Source organism: Myotis myotis, unplaced genomic scaffold (assembly GCF_014108235.1).
Source record: "Myotis myotis isolate mMyoMyo1 unplaced genomic scaffold, mMyoMyo1.p scaffold_m19_p_7, whole genome shotgun sequence".
Classification (NCBI taxonomy): Eukaryota; Metazoa; Chordata; class Mammalia; order Chiroptera; family Vespertilionidae; genus Myotis; species Myotis myotis.
The window spans coordinates 322644-342026 of NW_023416379.1; the positions used below are offsets into that span (position 1 = coordinate 322644).

The 19383-nt window shown below is 52.5% G+C and overlaps 2 protein-coding genes across 8 annotated transcripts; one reads left to right on the top strand and one right to left on the bottom strand.

The window, feature by feature from the left end:
* The first annotated feature begins 101 nt into the window (after positions 1 to 101).
* PHF10 (PHD finger protein 10) lies at positions 102 to 17604 on the top strand. 5 transcript variants are annotated; one of them, XR_004968984.1, is made up of 12 exons: positions 102 to 272; positions 2592 to 2698; positions 5655 to 5785; positions 6402 to 6485; positions 7217 to 7350; positions 7446 to 7595; positions 8491 to 8600; positions 9863 to 10016; positions 11499 to 11654; positions 11941 to 12005; positions 15819 to 15927; positions 16206 to 16231. XR_004968984.1 is itself a non-coding variant. In XM_036318187.1 (12 exons), exons 1-12 carry the CDS (start codon positions 189 to 191, stop codon positions 17496 to 17498), a joined length of 1488 nt encoding a protein of 495 aa, XP_036174080.1. In that variant the 5' UTR covers positions 102 to 188; the 3' UTR covers positions 17499 to 17604. The 5 variants fall into 5 exon arrangements, 4 of the variants coding, with proteins under 4 accessions (XP_036174080.1, XP_036174082.1, XP_036174079.1 ...); XM_036318187.1 differs by lacking the exon at positions 11941 to 12005 and adding an exon at positions 17413 to 17604 and having other exon boundaries at positions 6408 to 6485; positions 16206 to 16394; XM_036318186.1 differs by lacking the exon at positions 11941 to 12005 and adding an exon at positions 17413 to 17604 and having other exon boundaries at positions 113 to 272; positions 16206 to 16394.
* Positions 16652 to 19383, bottom strand: CUNH6orf120 (chromosome unknown C6orf120 homolog). 3 transcript variants are annotated; one of them, XM_036318190.1, is made up of 2 exons: positions 19310 to 19383; positions 16652 to 19193 (listed from the first exon to the last, which is right to left on the bottom strand). In XM_036318190.1, exon 2 carries the CDS (start codon positions 19158 to 19160, stop codon positions 18561 to 18563), a length of 600 nt encoding a protein of 199 aa, XP_036174083.1. In that variant the 5' UTR covers positions 19161 to 19193; positions 19310 to 19383; the 3' UTR covers positions 16652 to 18560. The 3 variants fall into 3 exon arrangements, 1 of the variants encoding a protein (XP_036174083.1); XR_004968986.1 differs by lacking the exon at positions 19310 to 19383 and having other exon boundaries at positions 18073 to 18129; positions 18292 to 19295; XR_004968985.1 differs by lacking the exon at positions 19310 to 19383 and having other exon boundaries at positions 18073 to 18129; positions 18264 to 19295.

Here is a 19383-nt window from a genome sequence, read left to right on the forward strand (position 1 = left end):
CGGCCATGGCGGTGGCGGCGGCGCTGGCCCGCGGGGCGCGCGGCGGGAGGGGCCGGCCCCCGGGCGGCGGGCGGGCGGAGGGGGCGGGGCCGGGGCGGCGGGCGGCCCGCGCGGCGGTGGTGGCGGCGGCGGCGGCTGGGCCGAGGCGGCGGCGGCGGAGGAGGCGGCGGCGCGGGGCGCTGGGGCTGATGGCGGCGGCGGGGCCCGGGGCGGCCCTGTCCCCGCGGCCGTGCGACAGCGACCCGGCCACGCCTGGAGCGCAGTCCCCGAAGGTGAGGAGGCGGCGGGGGGCCGGGCCTCGGGAGGCGAGGGACGGGCGGGGGCGACCGAGGGGCCCGGGACCCCTCGCCACCCGCCGCGGCCCAGCGACCCGCGGGCGGACCCCCGCCGCCCTCTCGGGGGTTCGCGCGCCCGGGCGGTGGGGGGTCGTTTCCGGAGGCCGCGGCGGGCGGGCGGGCGGGCGGACGGACCGCGGGACGGTCCTGCGTGCCGGTGCCCCCGGGGCTGGGCGGCCCTGGACCCCGGGCGAGTCCCCCCGCGCGTCCCGGGGCCTCTCCTTGGGGGGCCCCCTCCTGGGGGTGCGGCTCGCAGGTGCGGGCGCCGGCCCGCGGTTTGAACCCGCGGGGAGGGAGGAAGTGACGCGAGCCCGGGCCCCGCCCGGAGCGGAGGTCGGGGAGCGGGAGGCGGCCCGCGGCGGCGGCCGGGCGGGTCCCGGACACGCGGGCTCCCGGGTCGGAGCTGGCGGCCCCGGCGTCCCCGGGTGCAGCCCCCGCCGGGGGTTCGGATCGCGAGTCCAGTGTCGGCGGAGGAAAGGGGTCCCGCCGCCCCGAGGACCTCGCGTTCTCACTTCCGGTGTCTCCCGCGGGCCCCATTGCTCAGCCAACGAAAATGTCAACAAATTGACGCAAAAACCATTAAAACCCCGGGCGTCGGTGCGATAGGAACCAGCGGCCTCCGAACGCGTCCGGGGCCGATGACTGAGTGCGACGCTTCCGCTCGGACGCGGTTGCCGGCGTGTTCGGGGTCCGGGGCAGACGGCCCGCCGCCGGGTGTCCGCGGGCGCACGGGCTCCTTCATGGGAAGTTCACTGTAGGAGCCGGAGGGAGAACGGGGCGAATTCCTGGCGGCTGGAGCCGTTGGAGACACTGTCATCACCATCATATTGACTCACTTTCCATGGGCGCTGGGTTATTCGCCAGAAAAACGCCCTGAACGCGCCTGTGCAGGTGCTAGTTCCGCCCTCTCGTTAGCCAAGCCCCACGGAGCCCCGGCTCAGGTCTGCACTGGGGGGGAGGGGGGGCTCCGAGGGCTCCCCTGGACCCCTCCGCGTCCAGCCCGCTCCCAGCAGCTGCCGCTTCTGCAGGCTTCCTCGCCTTGTAATGTGGATTTCACAGAATAGCACCAGTCCCAGGGAGCCGCACTACCCAGGCTTTTTAAAGAAATCTCTGTTAAGCCTTCTGTTCATTAAGCTTTAGCTAATGTGTTTGTAAATACATTCCCTGACATTTGATACCACATTCATTTTCTTAATGTAATGGTCCGACTTACAGCCTTGATATTGTCGTCACGTAATGGGTGACGTCACCTACATTGGTTTAAGCCTCTTTTTTCCTGTGGGGAGGGAGTTGCCATGTAGAGTGATGACTCAGGTAGCTAGCTGGTGGCCCCTTGCACGGATTCATGCACATTGAAAGGAAATTAATTAGAAGAAATATTTTAATATTGCTTTTTGCCCTTTCTCAACATAACCCACAGCCGAAGGTGGAATGTGCGGCCCCACGAGGAATTGGGCTCCCTCCCCTCTGGTTCTGGGTAGCCTTTTATATATATAGATGTTTTTGCTAAATTTTTGCAACATAAGAAGAAAATTAACAGGGTTGGTAACCTCTTTCTAGTCCTTGTGTGTCCTCTGAGATATAAGTTCCTAAAACAGCCAATTAAGATAGTCCTGTGGCCGGAACCGGTTTGGCTCAGTGGATAGAGCCCCGGCCTGCGGACTGAAGGGCCCCAGGTTCGATTCCGGTCAAGGGCATGTACCTGGGTTGCGGGCACATCCCCAGTGGGAAGTGTGCAGGAGGCAGCTGACCGATGTTTCTCTCTCATCGATGTTTCTAACTCTCTATCTCTCTCCCTTCCTCTCTGTAAAAAATCAATAAAATATATTTAAAAAAAAAAAAGTCCTGTAAACCAGCTGTAATTTGAATTAAACACTAAATGATCCATATACTTTACTTTTAGCTGGGATAGGAGGCTTGCTTGAATTTTGAGTATCATATCAATTTCATGTTAATTTTCATTAAACTAGAAGGCATTTTAACCTTGGTTGTAACCTCAGTTGGTAAGAAAGCAAAAGTAGATTTAGATTTATAGGTAAATTGAGAGGTTTTTTTAAACTGTATTGAAGATCAGTTTTTTAGCTTTTTCCAGGTCTTGCCCATGCCACATTCTAGGCCTCTTGTTAATTATAATAGAAAGTTAACATTTGTATAACCAGTTGTCCTTCGAAAGTCTCTGAGTCTTGTAACCAGTCTGGGAAGTACCTTTCTTCCGTATTGTTTGTTCTCTGACTGTTTAATCTTTACCATGTTTAGGATGACAATGAAGATAATTCAAATGACGGGACCCAGCCATGCAAAAGGAGGCGGACGGGCTCCGGAGACAGCTCCCGGAGCTGCGAGGCCTCCAGCCAGGACCTCAGGTACTGTCCCTCACGGCTTGCCGTTGCGCTGTGGTGTGTCCCTTCTCTGCTTCGCGCTCCCTCCTCCGCCCCCAGCCCCGGAAAAGGCCGTCCTCAAAAATTGTAGAGTATGTTTGTCATGTTTCACAGTGTGACACCAAAGTGGCTTTTGTTCTCAGTGCAATTTCTTTTTAATTTGGTAAAATGCACATAAAATTCACCATTTAAACTATTTTAAAGTATATAGTTCAGTGGCATTAATTCCATTCATAGTGTCGTCTAGCCATCACCACCACCCATTTCCAAAACGTTCTCACTACCAAAAGCAGAGACTGCACGACCATCAAGCACTAGAAGTTCTCGTTTCCCTGCTCCCCAGCCCCTGGCAGCCAGCACTGTGTCATGATGAATGCGTATTTGAGGCACCTGGTGGAAGTGGAATTATACTATGTTCATTTTGTGTCTGGCTGTGTCTTCAAAGCACATCCATGTAGTAGCATGGATCAGACTTCTCTTTACGGCTGAACGATGCTGCGTTGTATGGAGGTACCGTGTTCGCTTATCCATTCTTCCACTGATGGACGGTGGGCTCTTCCCACCTTTTGGTTGAAATCATGTTGCTGTGAACATTGGTCTATACGTACCTGTTCAGAGTCCTGTTTTCTAGTCCTAGTTAGAGTTTGTGGTAATTTTATGTTTTCCACAGGAGATGCACCATTTTATATTCCTACCCAGAGTGTACAAAGTTTCCAATTTCCTATCCTTATCAGTTTATGTCAGCCGAACATAACTGGGGCCAATTCAATGCCAATAGGAATTCTCAATTTGGGGTGCAGCGAAGGAAACTTCATTCAGTGCAAACAGCCGCCCTGGGACCAGGCTCCCCTCCAGGAAACCACTCAGTGGGGGAAACAGTTCTCAGTGGTAGGTGGCAGCTTGAGGCCGAGGGAAGCTGGCTTATGGAGACAGAATTCCCACCCCTAGTCCCTGGTTGGTCTGTCCTCCTGTAAATGAGGGCTCCAAATCCTTACAGATTGATTAGGCTGAAAGTCACTGTCCTGATTGGGCAGATAAGAGATGCTCTGATTGGTTCGCGAAGAAGGGTATGGATGTGGCTGTCCCACGGAATCCTCAGGAAAGCCTCCGTCCTATTGGTTGAAATGGGCAGGGAAAGCCTCCGTCCTATTGGTTGAAATGGGGTCCAGGGAAAGCCTCCATCCTGTTGGTTGAAATGGGATCCAGGGAACCTTCCTAAGGGCTGGCCCAGGCGCAGGAGCAGGCAGGCACCCCTGCAGGCTCCTCCTGATGTGGGCTTTGCAGGAGAGGCCCCTGTGCAGAAATGTTTGCGAGGCTCTTTTTAAATTTGTTTTATGTTTTTTAATTTAAGCCCAGTGGAGTCACCGGAAGCCCTTCTTCGCAGGTGTCTTTCTCAGGGTCCACAGTTATTTTCTGGTGTTTTTTTTGGGTAGCTGTTTTAAAGCCATGGAGTGGTATGTCACTGCGATTTGATTTGAACTTCCATAATGACTAATGATGTGGAGCATCATTTCATGTGCTTATTCCCTCTTGTATATCTTCTTTGGAGAAATGTTTGTTCAAGTTCTTTGCCCATTTTTAAATTGGATTGCTTGTTTTTTTGTTGTTGAGTTGCAGTTTTTTATATCTTCTGGATATTAATCCCTTATCAGGTACACGATTTGCAAATATTTTCTCTCATTTTGTGGGCTGTCTTTTCATTCTGTCGATTATGTCCTTTCATGCACAAGTTTTTAAATTTTGTCAAATTCCTCGTTATCTTTTTTTTTTTTGCTTGTGCTTTTAGTATCATATCTAGAACCTATTGCTAAATCTGTGATGGTGAACATTTACCCCCTATGTTTACGTCTAAGAGTTTTCTGGTTTTAGTTCTTATATTTAGGTTGTTGATCCATTTTTTGAAGTAATTTTTGTATGTAATATGAGGTCAGGGTCCAGTGTCCCAGCACCATCTTGGAGAAAATGTTCTTTTTGTTCATTACTGTTTACTGGATTGATGCCTAACGTCGTGTCACCTTCCTGCCTCTGATACCCGCTGAGGAGATTCAGAGGTTGGGTCGGCCTGGGCCCAGGAAGCTGTCGTCTGCCGTTGAGGATGGGGGCTGATCCGCAGGGCACTGCCCCAGCAGATGAGGTCCGGTCTTTGCCTCTGGATTTGTGGCGTCAGTGAGAACAAATAATTATGGGTTATAGTTCAGTTTATTGAGAAATAGGTTTTTACATCCTGCTTTCTCGGCTTCTTGAGACTCACTTCACATCTTGAGTGGACGAAATAGCAGCTACGGATGTCAAGCTCACGAGAGAGAACTCGGAACTGGTGCCTCCACCCGCCTTGGCCTTAACGCTCCGAGGCTGGGCTCTTTGTGGTGCGCAGAGGGCAGCGTTCCCATCGCCCTTTGTTTTGGCGTTCCAGGTGGTGGTTTCTTTCCCTCCACCTGCTGCATGGTTTCCTGTGACAACATATGAAGTCCTGGGAATGTCTTTGTATTGCAGTGTTCTGGAGGACTGAGAATTACATAATTAACATAGTTTTTCGGTCCTGGCTGGTGGGGTTCAGTGGGTTGGGCGTCACCTGTGCACGTGCCCGGGATTTAGGGCTCTTTCCAGTGGGGGGCGTGCAGGAGGCAGTCAGTCGGTGGATGTTTCTTTTTTGTTTTAAATATATTTTTATTGATTTTAGAGGGAATGGGAGAGGGAGAGAGATAGAAACATCAATGATGAGAGAGAATCATTGACCGGCTGCCTCCTGCACACCCCCTACTGGGGACCCAGCCTGCAACCCGGCATGTGCCCTGACCAGGAATCAATGGAACCATCACCTCCTGGTTCATAAGTCAGTGCTCAACCATTGAGCCACACCGGCCAGGCTAAAAAAAAAATAACCTTAAAAATAACATTGCATAGAAGCCACATGTAAGGCATAATGTGTATCTGTGTCTAGCTTTAGCTACTACCCAGCAGAAAACTTGATCGAGTACAAATGGCCGCCCGATGAGACGGGGGAGTACTGCATGCTTCAGGAGCAGGTCAGCGAGTACCTGGGGGTGACCTCCTTCAAACGGAAGTACCCAGGTACCGAGTCTCAGTTCCTGTAACAGGTTGATCTGACTGTAACTGATAGTGATGTTTTTGTTGGGCTGAGTGTGGATTATCTATGTGCTTATGTTCCTCTGCTGGCCGATCTCCGTTCACTCTGGCCTCCCAGCACCTCTCTGTGTATCAGTTTGTTCCTTTGCCTTCTAAACTGATTGAAAAGCAAAATGAGGGCGATAAGTTTCTTGGAGAAACTTTTAGAAAAATAATTGTATAGCGACACGAGCCAAGGGCTTTGGTTCGTGCCCATTGCTTCGCAGCCCGAGGGGAGGAGGCAGCTACGTACATGCACAGGGTCCGAATTCGAGAAGGGCTGTATCCTTCAGCTGTTTTAACGGGATTGGCGGTGTACCTGCTTGCTTTGAGTTATTCTATTTTGAGTTTCATTTTAAATTTTATTTCTTGAACTTAAAGATTGATTCTGTGTATAACACTTGGAATATATAATATGAAGTACTTTTTAAAGTCTTGGAATATTTTAACTTTTTAATACTTTTAAAAAGTGTTTTTAGCTTTAAAAAATGTTACAAATGCATAATGTTACACATGCAAACAACTCCTTGTAATAGTTTTTTGTCTTTATTTTTTTCTGGAGATTTAGAGCGACGAGATTTGTCTCATAAGGAGAAACTCTACCTGCGAGAGCTAAACGTCATCACAGAGACGCAGTGCACCCTAGGTAACCGGCGCTCCCTGAGCTGCGAGAGCCGTGCTTATCCTTTTCCTAAAACACCCTGCGGCATCAGTAAAATACATGGAATTATTCTAATGCCAAGTTATTTACTTTATTTTTGATTACTGTTAAAATAAGAAGGAGAACGGTGTATTTCGTGACAGTACCATTTTCTAATAACAGTCACATCAGTGTTAAAGAGTGTGTGTTTTATGTGCAGTATTTGTTTGGTACTTTTTAGAAGTATTGATCCATCTCTCTTAAAAGGCACATTTTGTTCCATTTTTAGTTCCGAATAGTTACCTCCATGCTTTACTTGTAATTTCCCTTTTACAAATATGTTAATGCAGCATGGCTACTTTTCATACAGCCGAGGAATTTATCTCAGCAGTTGTTGTCATCCGATATTGTGAGATTTGGAAATTGCCCGTCTGACTTGTGTTGTGTGCCAGTGCTTTAAGACTAAGAACTGTAATATATTGAAAATTCTTCTACAAAAGAAGCATTTGGCAGAGAAATTGATTTTTTTGCCTTTGCAATGTTGGTAATTTATTTCTCTTTAATTGTTTGACTTTATATTATGAATTTATTTTTATTCTCAAAGTATTGAAATATTTTGCTTGATTGATGGAAGCGTTGTACGTGCAGAGTAGTTTGAATGAGAAGCACATTGTAAAAAGTGGTTTTGCTCATTTAACTTTAATTGGGTTTCTTAACCTGTTTTTGGTCTAAAATAGGTTTAACTGCATTACGCAGTGATGAAGTGATTGATTTAATGATTAAAGAATATCCAGCAAAACATGCTGAGTATTCAGTTATTCTGCAAGAGAAAGAACGCCAGCGCATCACGGACCACTACAAAGAGTACTCGGTGAGTGTCCAGGTGGCTGGCATCGCTTACTGGGGTTGGGAGACGACACTTTGTGGAGTTATGTGTGACTGCCACCGGCCATCCTTTTATCTCAGCAAATGCAGCAGCAGAATACGCAGAAAGTGGAAGCCAGCAAAGTGCCCGAGTATATCAAGAAAGCCGCCAAGAAAGCCGCGGAGTTCAACAGCAGCCTGAACCGGGAGCGCATGGAGGAGAGGAGGGCCTACTTCGACTTACAGACACACGTAGGCACCGCCTCTCGCAGCCCTGCACCTCGCTTCCTGCGCTGCTGCCGAGCCTCACCCTGCTTATCCCTGTCACATTCTGTGCCAGCGGCCGGTCCTTTTCTCCCAGAACTTAGGCTGTCATTGTTAAGGATGGCCCGATGATGCTAAGGTTACGTGTGTGTGTGTGTGTTTGTGTGCACATGTACATGTCAGTGCAGGTATGCACGTGTGTATACACACATACATGTGTGTGCATGCATGCACATGTGCACACATGCACTTATGGGTGTGACTGCATGCGTGCACACATGTTTATGTGGAGCATGCATGCTTGTGTGTGCACATGCACTTACGGGTGTGACTGTGCACGTGTGCGCACACATTTATGTGGAGCATGCATGCTTGTGTGTGCACATGCATGCATGTGTCTGTATGCATGTGCATGCGTGTGCGTATATGGTTGTTTGAAAGTGTGTGTGTGCTTGTGCGTGCGCATGTGCATGTGTGTGTGCCCATGTGCAGTGTCTTTGCTTTGTGGAGTGCATTCTGCTGAAGGGACTGATGCTTCCTGTGTGCTCTGAGGGTGGTGGTCAGATTTCCCTGTCAGTTCGCTGACCTTCCCTGCCTGTGAGGTTGGATGTGGTTTTCCTTCCATTTCACAGACCAGGACGTTGAGCTGCAGAGGCTGGGAGCTGCCGGGCCACAGGGCTGTGAAGTGGGTGGGTGTGCCTTTCCCTGGAGCGGCCGCGGGAGAGGGACCGAGCCCCCGTAGAGCAGGAGGCTCCACTGTGCCCCTGGGCGGAGCTCCTCACTCTCTTCCGGTTTGGCTTCTGGGGGTGTCCAGCGAGGGCCTTCCCCTAGCGCCTTGGTCCGAGCCTGGGCTCAGTTTTGTGTTGCTCTTCCCGTCCCCCAGGTCATCCAGGTGCCTCAAGGGAAGTACAAGGTGTTACCAACAGAGCGGACCAAGGTCAGCTCCTACCCGGTGGCCCTCATCCCCGGACAGTTCCAGGAATATTACAAAAGGTGGGCAGTGCTTCTTGACCATCCCTGCATTGAATGCTGGGCACCTCGGACTCTGGAGGGCCTCCTCAGGGTTTGGCTCCCACCTCCCTGCGTTGTCCGAGGTCTGTGTCTGTGCCCTGCCTCCTGGGTCTGTGGTGGGAACTCCCTTCAGCCAGGATTTGCTTTCAGCTGAGCATCTGCTGGCGAAGCCTGGCGGCCCCCTACTTGCCCATTTCCCGTTCTGTGGGCAGGCTCCCTGGAGCGAGTGCGTACCCCGCAGCACTGGAGTCACGAGGACATGCGGGGAAGGCAGGCGCGGGCACAGCTCAGACCTGGGGCTCCTCTCACAGCAGCCTCCGGGCCACGTGCAGATAAAGTTGGAGAAGCCAGGGCTTTGCCTGCACAGGGCATGCAGGGCGGGCACGCCCTGGGCTGTAGCCACACCCCTGCCCTGGCCTAGCCTGGCTCCTCTCCACCCTATCTCCCTCCCGGCCTAAGTGAAACCAGGACCAGCACTGACAGGGTCGTGTGTCAGACCCTCAGCCTCTGTCCTTAGGACAGAGAAGGTGCCCTAGAGAGTAGTGTCTACATAGACGACAGGACAATACTGTTTGCAAGTCACATTTAAATCACGGGTCAGCGAGATCTTTAAAAGTTTCTGGGTACTAAGCCTTGTGCTTTGGGTGTGATGTCTTAGTTGAGGGGGCGGCTGGTGCGGCGACTGGTCACGGGGAGCGAAGGTTACAGGGAGCGCCCACCGGGTGTGCGGTCAGCTGGCTGCCGTCCCACCCCATGCAGGTGACATGGAGATTCCCTTTCCTAGAGCACATGCTTCACAAATTGCTTTCTATAACTTGCTGCTGAACAATTTTCTTTTTATCTTATTTCATTGATTTCAGAGAGGGAGAGAGAGAGAGAAACACCCATCAACTGCCTCCCGCGCGCCGCCCCTGGGGATGGAGCCCGGGAGGGGTCCTTGTCGGGTCTGTGCTGCTGCAGCTTCACCTTGTCTGCGACATTTGCGTTCCGTTTTGTTTTGTTTGGGGCTGAGGAGAGGAGGCGTTTGGCGGTTAAGAATCAGTGCATGTCTTACGCGCGGTCTGGTGGACGCATGGTCATGCCTTTTATTTATTGTCACTCCCGGGTCCTCAAAGGGACGTCTCACTCACTGCCTCGCATCGTTTCTCACAAGTATTGGGGTTCGTTGAGAGGGTGGAGGCTCTTCACAGCTCGAAGATGAGCCGTCCTGTTAACTGAAGGGACCTGAACATCTCTGCCTCCAGGTACTCGCCGGATGAGCTGCGCTACTTGCCACTGAACACGGCTCTGTACGAGCCGCCGCTGGATCCGGAGCTGCCCGCGCTCGACAGCGACGGCGACTCGGACGATGCCGAGGACGGGCGCGGTGACGAGAAGAGGAGGAACAAGGGCACTTCGGTGAGAACCTCTGTCCTGGGGAGGCGTCTCCTTCCCTTGCACGGTGCTGGCTGCTTGCCTGGAGCGTGAAGTCCCACTGGTGTCGCCGTCCTCAGTCTGAAAACGGCAGTTGCGTGTAGACGAGCTGCATGGCCTCTGTAAGCCTCATGTTGCCCTGGTGGTTGCCACGGCGGCGCAGGCAGGGGTGCCGCACCTGGTGACAGCCGGCACTGCGCCATCTGGCGTGGGGCGCTCCTTCCCGGTGTCCTGTTGCCTGAGTGGTGATGTCAGGCTCCTTTAGGGAAATGCTGAGGTTCCGTTATGCTGGTGGGTTTTCCTGGATGAGGCTTTTCCCAGCGAAATGCATTGGCCCCCAGTGTGCGCTGTGGAGTGCAGGACAGGTTCTGATTTACTCCTCACTGCTTCTCCGCGGCCCCCGAACCTGACAGGTGCTGCCGTTGGGCGGGCAGTGGCGGCTGAAACACGTTAGTGACCGGCCGCGTTTACAAGGAGGAGGCCGCCCAGTTAGTGCCGTGACTGCCCTCCTCCTGTCGCGCCGGCTGGCGAGGGCACGCCTCGCTGACTCGACCACGCTGCTAGCGGGGGTGTAAGTAACCCAACATTCCGGAGGGCACCGCGACAGCTTATGCCAAGATGGACAAGTTCCGCAGCATGCGATCCATTGCAAATACACTAAAAATGTACCCAAAGGACCCAGTCAGATGCTGACAAAATTTAATTAGAAAACAGATGTCCATTGGCGTGTTAATAGTATTTTTTACTGTGGAAACTAGAGGTGAATCTCATGTTCACAGTGGGGGAATGTGTTACACTTACAAGATGGAAACACAGTCCAGAGAACACTTAATTGTGACAAAATGCACATAATGCTTGAAGAGACTAAGGCACACAGTGTAATCCAGTTGTTTTGTAAAACCAGGGCCCATGTGTTGTGAGTGATTGGGTGTCTGCGTGTGCAGGCACGATATTTTAATTTCCAGTTTTCGTAGTTTATATGAACATAACGTTGCCGCTTTAAGCAGGAAGTATTAAGGTAAGAAGTGAATTAAGTGACCAGATACTGAACTCCTAAACTTTGAGCATCAAAACTATGTCGGTGACGTGGCCCCACGCGCCTACCAGGAGACACGTGTGTGCGGGGCGAGCTCCTCAGTGACCCGTCCCTCAGAATGCCCGTGCATGTCTAGAAGTTTCTTTTTAAGCGATACTGTTGCATGGAGCGAGCAAGCTCCCGTGGTGCGGCGCGCGGCCTGGGCTTCGATGGCCGCGGAGGCGACTGTCCCTGGGGAGACGGGCTGATGCGACAGGTGCGTGACTCCTGCCTTGGCTCGTTGAGTCTCCACCAGGTGACGTTTCTTATATTTAGAATGATCTCTTCGTTTGTAAGTCGATGGAACATGAACGATGGTTGGAATGTGTTCTGTGGTTTTCACGATTCCCTCAAACCTGTGTGAATGCCAAGGAATGTGCCTTTGCCCGCAGGACAGCTCCTCCGGCAACGTGTCCGAGGGCGAAGGCCTTCCCGACAGCCAGGAGGAGCCTCTCCCGGGGAGACCGCGGCCCAAGGACAAAGCGGCCACACCGAGGAAGGACGCTGCCAAGCGCTCGGTGCTGCCCAAGTCCGCCCCCGGGTACAAGGTAGAAGAGAAAAGCCCCTGACCAGCCTCCTTCCCGACCAGCCTCTCCCTGAAATGTTTGCCTTTGAACCTCCGCGTGGTGGAGCCGCTGCTGCCGCGCTCGCCCCTCTGGCCTGTGCTGTCCGCTCCTCCTGTCGGCTCTGTCTCCTGGTGGCTTCCTGTCACTTTGGCTGTGGTTTAGCTTCTGTTTTCTGTATGTGTACAGCTTCTAAGAGAACCTTTTTTTTTTTTTTTTGCTTTTAAATAATAAGCAGGCAAGTATGGGCTTTTAAAAAATTATTTTCTAGGCAGGACTTGACACTTTGTTTCCTCGGAGTAAAGGCCGTAGCTGTCGGACACCGTGCGAACCCTGGTATGTAGGAGGAGGCACCGCGCAGGCCTCCGTCGAGGGCCCGCTGTGACCTGGGGTGGTTTCAGCCACTCGTCAGGCTCCGCTGGCTCTGAGGGAGGTAGTAAGACCGACTGCAGTCGTGGTGTTAGCATCGCTGGGCAAGAGCGTGTGGAACAGTGTTTCCGGGGGCAGCGGCTTGGTGCGCCTGTTCTGTGTTTGGTCTGGCTGCTCTGAGTCGGGCAGCAGGCTGTCGGTGACACTATGGTGTCATTTCCGCCCGATGTCCCCTTCCCCTTCGGAGGGTTAGGCGGCTTGTAGGGGGATTCAGGAAACCACCCACGGGGGAGGCTGCACAGGTTCATGTTTTGGGTGGCGAAGTGAACATACAGTGTTTGGGTCTGGAATGTGTCTGGAATGCCTGTTACTGTGGTTAGGAAGGTGTTTGAAAGGGCCGTTAGGAGTGGGTGGTGAGGTTTTGCCGAGTAGAATTGTAGCGCTGTCCTGAGTCAGAGCTGGGACTGGAGGGAGAAGAGCAGGTCCCAGGAGCCCCAGCGGCGGCCAGACACCCCCCCGCCCCCGCACGCGGCCTTCCCCTGAGGGGAGCAGCGCTCAGCAGTGTATTCCACACTAGGTTAGAAAATGCCTTTATGTAATCAACTGACACCCTCGTGTTTCCAGCCTTGGGCAGACAATGCAGCGTCACCCAGCAGGGCTGGCTTCCAGGCTGTTGACAGGCAGTGGCTGCGTGATTTTTATACTTGTATTCACATGTGTAGCTTATATCATTTTTTAAACTAAAGGTTTAAGTTAACACTTAAATCACTGAAAGCAAATGAACTCCAAAGATTAAGTTTGGGAAGTTAGCGTGCGGGTGCCACACGTGGGCTGTGGTCTGCGGGGAATGGCCACGAGCGGACTGGCCGGGGTGGAGACTGTCAGTGACACGGGAATCATGGCCAGGGGGCGGGGGGGACGTGGGTGGAGCTGGAATGGAGACGCGTGCTGTGGTGACTGACTGTGGAGGGCACAGATCGCCTCGGTCCGGACTGGCGGGAGCCTGGCTGCGGAACACGCACTGCGCCTCCCGGACGGAACTGCGTCAGCGTTTCACAGTCTGGGACAGCCGGTGTTTAGAGCCAGTACCCTGATGTGAACACGTTTGTGGAAAGTTAACCTCTATGAAAGTATTAATAAGCCAAGATGTGCCTAAATATTAGGATGCTTCAAGCCGGAGGTCACGGATGTAAATGTTTAAATGCGCCTGATGTCTTGCTTGCCCTTAACGCGTAGGACAGTGTTGTTTAGTCACGTTAACCTGAGATGAAAGTGTTCTTGCTAGGACTCAGGCCCACGTCACAAGTACAGAATTAAGCTGTTTTAGTGCTACCGTGAAAGTCTCACTCACCTTCGGTTACGTTTTAAGCAGGAAAACAGGTGTGTTGTGAGCCTTTAGCTGGCATGCTGAGAACTATTGGGATGAGTATTAGTTTTCTTGTCAGTAGTGAAGCTGAGGTTGCGGTAGTTACAGTGGAACCGACTTATCGTCAGACATGCCAGGGGTGTTCTGTTCATTGCTCTTTGGGGGGCTCTGCCCACTCCCCATCCTGCTCCCCTGAATCCCCAATCCCTGAGACGCCTCCCCGCTAGCGACTGCTGTCGCAGGCCAAGTCCTGGCGTAGACACTGGCTTCTCTGTGCTGAGCCCGGCAGCATCTCAGAAATGCTGGAAGCGCCCTCTCATGTGCCCCTCCCCGTCTCCTCCCCCCTTTCCCTCCCCCTCCCCCTCCCCCTCCCCCTCCCCTCGTCTCTCTGTTCTCAAGATGAAGACTGCCGGATAAGGAGAATTGTAAGTGGTTTAACATACATGATGTTAAGCTTAGAAGTTAAACCTAGGATTTCCTTGGCGTCCCTTTTATCATAGGTGCCTCATGTGTATTTCAGTCATTGTGGGACTTGATCTAGAATGTGAACGACTAGCCTTTCGACGTCTGTAAGGGTCTCCTGTGAGGCGCTCTCCTTATAGAATTCCGTGTCGTGCGGCTCCTTCCTGGACGCGTCGCCATCGGCACGGCAAGTGCGTGTCTGACCTCAACTGCGGGTGTTAGAGAAGCGTGACTTTCACGTGCAGTGCCGGTAACGGAGCCAACAGGTGGTTCTTATCTGGGTAGATGGAGGGGTCGCTTCCGCTGTACATTATGGCAGTGACAGGTCTGACCATACGGAACTTGCACTTGGTCCTGGGGGGCGCTTCCTGGCTGTTTTCACAGAGGCAGGGAGCCTGTGAGCCTGATGCTGAGAATGTAGCTGTGACCACAGGGCACCACACTCCAGGCTGAGGTGTGAGCCTGTGGCAGGACCCTCGCTGGGGAGCAGGGTATGAAGATGCACAGGTGTAGGTTAGGTAACGGTCGTTTTATATGTATGTTTTACTTCCGTATTTATTATTTTGTAGAGCTATTTGTGATTGTTTAGAGTTACTGTTTTTATTATATTTATGTATAAGGTTGACTTTTTAAAATAAATAAGACAAAAATTATTTTTGAATGCCTCTGTCATCTTTTGCAAAGAAAGACAATTTGAAAAGTAAAAATGCTTAAATAATGTAAATTAAGAACAAATTGCATAGGCGAACAGGTTTGAAAGTGGCAGTGAGCCGTGCCAAAGATGGACTTCTAAATGCAAAGTCAGAGTTCTGTTGGCTTCTCTGTGGTTCAGTCAGGGAAAAGCAAGACGCATCTGGCTAGGCTGGACTAAAACAAATGTAATTCTATTTAAAATGACTCTTCTCCCCATGTACACACATGGATGTGCCCCAGTGGCCCTTGGCCATATTGCCTCTTCCATTTCTCCCGTTGCTTCCCTGCCCATAGAGCGTGAGTGAGCCTCGTTCCCGCCAGGCTGTGCTCAGCGCCTCCCACCTGGTGGTGTTGGGTGCGGTGCCCCTGCCCTGCTCTGATGCCCAGGGGCCACCGATTCTTATGAAGCCCAAATGCCTCCATTGGATTGAGCATGCTTTTAATATGAGAAGTGAATGGTGCTCAAAATATAAGGGTGTCTGTGTATTTCTGTTAAGTGATCATTATTTTCTTGTCTGAAAACTTTGTTTTATATCTTACTAGAGACCCGATGCACGAAAATTCATGCAAGAGTAGGCCTTCCTTCCCCCAGCTGCTGTCACCGGCTTCCCTTGGGCTGCCTGTAGGCACCTGGGACCCAGCTGGCTTCCCTCTGGCCCCGGCTTCGTCCGGAAGACGTCCGGTCTAATTAGCATATTACCATTTTATTATTATAGATACTGAATGCTTTGCCCCTAAATATGGGCTCTTTTATTATTTATTAGATGTACAAAGGAAATAATTTCACAACTTGGTTTTCCACAAACATTTGTGCACATGACAGTCTGCATGAGCCGTCTTTCAATAAAAAACGTTAAAACCTTGGTTTTATAACTTAGATTTCATAGATGCAGTTTTACAACTTTGGCAGATGTGTTTAAACAAAACCTGTGCATACGCTGCTCACACTGAGTCTCCTCAGTGAGCCTGGCTGAGTGGGAAGGGCCACGGGAACTTGGGTCTCCTCGGTAAATGGTGCCCTGGTGTGGCTGTAGTCTTCCCTCTGGTTCGCTGTACAGGGCGCAGGAGGCCCAGGAGTCCTGACGCGGGATCCCCGCTGACAATTTAAGGTGAAATCTGAGGCTTTGGTCAAGTTACGTCTTTCGAAAAGGTCCTCAGTAGTGAGCCACCAAAGTAAAGTTGAGGCAATAGTGAAATTCCTTTTGAACCCACAGCAGGCTCTTCCGGCATGAATTCATAGCCCTCTTCTACCCTTCCAGCCAAAGGCCATTCCCAATGCTCTATGTGGAATTTGTCTGAAGGGTAAGGAGTCCAACAAGAAAGGGAAGGCTGAACCTCTTATACACTGCTCCCAGTGTGAGAACAGCGGTAAGTACCACCTGTCTGCTTGCCGTTTTAACCACCTGTGTGTTAGTTGTCAGCTAGACTTGCCCCAGAGAGTTATCAAGTATTAAAGGGTCATTTGTAAGGCGTAGGCTAAGTCCATGCATTTTCTTCCAACTCTGCATTTTCATTTCTCTTTGATGATCTTAACCATCGTAGTAGCCATTCTTGAGAACTCACAAAGCAACTAGCAATTTATTAGCCATTTTAAGGTAAACATTCCCTGTGCTTGGTGAATCCTACTAATCTTGGTTTTGGTTTAGGCCATCCTTCTTGCCTGGATATGACCATGGAGCTTGTTTCTATGATTAAGACCTACCCATGGCAGTGCATGGAATGTAAAACTTGCATTGTGTGTGGACAGCCCCACCATGAAGAGGAAATGATGTTCTGTGATGTGTGTGACAGAGGCTACCACACGTTCTGTGTGGGCCTCGGTGCTATCCCATCAGGTAACGATCACAAACGAAAGGCCGGCCCCTGTGAGGGGATTCTCCCAGCCCTGACCTGCAAGGCGGCACACACACCAGTGACATGTGGGCCTGTGCTGTGACCCCCCCCCCCCCCCCAATCCACCTGCCGTCCGTGCCTGGCCCTCCCAGCCAAGGACACTGTGGTGTCAGGGTGACTAGTCCAGGTTTGGTGTCGAGCTCAGTACGTAGAATGAGCCACTGTTTTTCTACTAAAATAGCTAAAACGACAGCACCCCTTTTTTTTCAAAGCCTTGATTTTATTTTCATATGTCTTGGACACAGTTAACAAAATGATTCCTATGCCTTTGGACATATTGGTCCAGATTTCTATCAATTGAGGCAGCATAACAACCCAGGTAACTTTAGAAGGAACACAAAATTGAAGGATATATCACAGTATCTGGACTGAAACATTGCACACGTAATTGTGCAATGTCAGACCTCACTTGCATAGTTGACATGTGTGTGACGCTGTAAGAAAGAAGGCCAGAACTGCGCTTCCTGGGAATCACTAAGAAACAAGCAATTAGGTAACTACCTGAAGTCCTGCAGTCATTCAGACAAGCACTGAGGGCAGCTGATCCCCGTGCTGTCAGACACTCGGTCCCTTTAAAGCTGTGTCCGCCTCGCCCACCAGGACAAGGCTGCTGAGACACAGCTGCCAGTGAGCAGCAGCGAAAGGGCTGAAATGGGCGAGACGTAACAGGGTATGTTAGGGTACCAATGGCTGAACTTCCTGAGCCCGTGGTGCTGGGTTTCAGAAAGGTCCACAGCACTGCTCTGCCCACGCCCCACCTGTCACTTGGCATCGATGACACCGATTATCTTCCGAGTTCACACTTTTCTCCTTAAATTAAGGTGCGCAGTAGTGCCCTTCCTCCCACAAACCCAGAGGAGCAGCATTAGTGATAGCAAGGAAGGAGAGCTCAATGGGTTTACAATTCAGTCCTAAAAAAATTACATTTCATTCTCTAGTAACTAACAATTTTTCTCCTAGGTCGCTGGATTTGTGACTGTTGTCAGCGAGCTCCCCCAACACCCAGGAAAGTGGGCAGAAGGGGGAAAAACAGCAAAGAGGGATAAAATAGTTTCTTGACCCCAATACTGTAATATGCATTTAAGTGAATTATTTGGTGCCAACTTATTTCCAGTTCTCATTTTTATGCCAATAAAAGATTTTTGAAATGAACTCTGTGCTTAGAATCTGCAAGTTGACTCATTTCTGTTAAAAGCTGCTCGTACCCTGGGAACCAGTTTCAGGTAGAGAAACAGTTCATCTTCCAAAAGGTGGTTTCTCTCTTAGTATCGTGGCTTCTTTGGAAATTCAGAGGGAAGTCTTAGGCAATTTCATTTGAAACAATTATTCCTCCATTAGCCTGGAAGCTGCGATTATTTTTAGGCAGTTTTCCTAATCTTCATTGTTTCTGGCCTACCACGGGGACCACGACATGATTTAGTAATGGGAGACTCACAGTAGGCAGGCGGAGAGCTGGGATGGGGAGCAGCTGGGTGAGAATGTCCTTACCGCCAGGAACACCTGCCCTAGCTGGTGTGGCTCAGCGGATGGAGCGCCGGCCTGCGGACGGAAGGGTCCCAGGTTCGAGACTGGTCAGGGGCACATGCCTGGGTTGCGGGCTCGGTCCAATGTGCAGGAGACAGCCGATCAATGATTCCCTCATCATTGATGTTTCTGTCTCTCCCTCTTCTTTCCTCTCTGAAATCAATAAAAACATTTTTAAAAAGCCAGGAACACCTGCTGGGCAGGCGGGCCCTCCCTCCCGGGCGGGTGTGGACCGCAGTCCCTCCTGCCAAGGGTGCGGACTGGCGCACACTGAACTTGAGACTCACGAGTGACATCACGCCGTCGCGCTCTTACTCTGCTCTGACGGGGCTGCTGCTGCGGTTTCTTCTACGTGCACCTGCCCCCGCGCCTTCCTGCGCCGCCACCTGACGGCTGGTGCGGGGAGCGGAGGCATTTGCTGCGCACACGACTCTTACAGGAATTCTGAGCTTTAAGGAAAGCAAGCACCGGGCTTGCGGCTTCTCCTGCGTGTGGGGTCGCCGAGGTAACACGCTGTATGGCTTTATTTGGGACGGAGTTCCCGGCCGTCACGGTCACAGACGACGCGACGGGGCCCCGCGCCGTCAGAACAGGATCTCCAGGAGCAGCTTCAGGACGCCCAGGAGGATGGTCCAGAGCAGCGACTCCTCCTCCCGCGACGCGCCCTCCGGCTCGTAGGCGTGCGTGTGCCCCGCCTCCGCGCCGTCCGAGTACGCGGGGTCCCCGAACGGGTGCCGCTGGACCGTGCGGTCGAAATACACCTTCATCTCGAACTCGCTGTCCCGGTGCGACGGGTGCCCGTACACGCCGATGCCCACGGGCCGCTGGAAGTGCGCGGGGACGGCCACCACGTCGCGGCCGCAGGTGACGGCCTGCAGCTCGTAGTCGTCGAAGCTGGGGTGCAGGGTGCGGTCCGACACGTACAGGTCGGCGTCGCCGCGGAGGCTGCGCATGGCCAGCACGATGCGGCCCTCGTGGTTGAGCCGCAAGTAGCTGTAGTTGCCCGCGCCCACCTGCCCCTGCACCACGTGCAGCAGCACCCACTCGGCCGGGACCTCCTCCTCCTCCTCCTCCGAGGCGCCCGCGCGGGACGCCGCCGGCAGCAGCAGCAGCAGCGGCAGCAGCAGGGGCAGCAGCAGGCGCGGCGGCGGGGCCCGCGGGGCGCCCTTCCCGGCAGCGGCCATGCCCGGCGACGCCCGGCGCGCGACCAGCTCGTCCTGCGGAGACACCACGGGGGCCGCGCTGAGCACGCCCGGGGCGGCGCGGCCACATCGGGGCCACCTCGCGGCCCGGGGAGGCGGGGAGGGCGGGCGGGGCGGGCGGAGGGACTCACCTCCGTTCCCCCAGGGGCCGGGCCGGGCCGGGCGGCGGCGCCGCAGGAGCCGGAAGTCAGGCGGCGCCCGGAAG